The sequence below is a fragment of the Austrofundulus limnaeus genome, unplaced genomic scaffold, assembly GCF_001266775.1.
Source record: "Austrofundulus limnaeus strain Quisiro unplaced genomic scaffold, Austrofundulus_limnaeus-1.0 Scaffold4, whole genome shotgun sequence".
Taxonomy (NCBI): Eukaryota; Metazoa; Chordata; class Actinopteri; order Cyprinodontiformes; family Rivulidae; genus Austrofundulus; species Austrofundulus limnaeus.
Genome location: NW_013952406.1, coordinates 3,611,185 through 3,612,489, shown reverse-complemented (window position 1 = coordinate 3,612,489; position 1,305 = coordinate 3,611,185). Strand labels below are relative to the sequence as shown.

Here is a 1,305-nt window from a genome sequence, read left to right as displayed (position 1 = left end):
GAGTTATGAATGTTGTTGCATTCGTGTTTCACTCACAAAAACACCCTCCACTTTTCAGTGTAGCTGCAACATTTCATTGCCCGATTTAGACCAGATAACTTCTAAATAAAAATTAAGATTCAATGTTTGGTTTTTACAGACAAGTCAGCTTTTTTTAATTAAACTCCATTGTAACGTAATGTAAAGAAACATTTCTACACAAAAGACAATTTAAAAATCAACCAATTGAACAAGTTCTCTAAAACAATCAGATTTCCTCAACCATTATTTTCCAGGTTCTGGACAATTCTGCCCATTAAAAGTATCACATTTTGTTTGAATTAATTTCTAGCACTAATTCTTAATGTAACGTACCTTTCAGACTAATTAAAGCCAATCAGTGATCAGTTTAATATGAAATACTCAAAATTTAATGCAAATAAACATCTTACCACAGTTTTCAGAAACAGGCAGAGGCTTCTGGGGACCGACTTCCTTCAAGCACCCAGGATCAAACAAAGCAAAGCTAAGTCCAGGAGGTTTTGGAGCCGATAGTTTTGTACCGATAGAGATGTGGTCTAGAGTCATGGACTTCAAATCAGATTTATGGGGTTCAGRCAAGACATCAAGCTCAGAATCTCTGCAAGTAAGAAATAAATTAAGCAGCTTGAGATGAAACTGCATTTTGTTTCTCCAACAAACAGAAAAAAAAGGTTTCAGTATGAAAACGTAGGTTGGACATTGCCTCACCTTGTCTTTAGTCATATTAAAAGAGATGAGAAAAGGGAGGAAGAAGTCATCAGGATTGGTTAGAATGAGTAAATCTAGTGTTAGGTTTGAAAAGTAGGGTCAGGCGAGGCACTCCTTGGGGCTTGTTAGGATGGGAGACAGAGCTAGCGGCGGCACTCTGAGCCAACCAGGAGAAACAGGAATGAAGGAAACTCGAGGAGTCTGCGTTCTGGAGAGTAAATAAGCTCAGACATTCTGAAGGGGTTTTTTATATTATACATTTTTAAAAAATAAATAAAATAATCATCACTCTGCACTTAGTGAGCCATTTAGCCTTGTACTTGCACACTTACTTTAGTTTCAGAGGAGTTTTCACAGGTTTGAGTTTTGTTTGCCACTCCTGTGTGGCTGCAGAAAAAATAGAGACAAAATAAACAAATTAGTGAAAATAAGTATTTTTTTTATTTTTATGCCAAATTTGTCACTTTCAGTGCCTGTGACATGCAGATCCTTTAAATACAAAAAGCCGAAAAAACATCTTTATATTTAAGAAACTTGGCATAATACATACCATTTTACACATTCTGTCATAACTGG

The 1,305-nt window shown here is 35.8% G+C and overlaps 1 protein-coding gene across 3 annotated transcripts in view; it reads right to left on the bottom strand.

Moving 5' to 3' along the window:
* The window catches only part of micall2a (mical-like 2a), a 14,730-nt gene that overhangs the window by 6,049 nt on the left and 7,376 nt on the right, over nucleotides 1–1,305 (bottom strand). For all 3 annotated transcript variants that reach the window (XM_014023682.1, XM_014023673.1, XM_014023665.1), the window contains exons 8-9: nucleotides 1,062–1,116; nucleotides 432–619 (exon numbers count right to left, since the gene is read on the bottom strand). In XM_014023682.1, coding sequence (XP_013879136.1) covers nucleotides 432–619; nucleotides 1,062–1,116 — 243 coding nt within the window. The remainder of the gene's footprint in view (nucleotides 1–431; nucleotides 620–1,061; nucleotides 1,117–1,305) is intronic.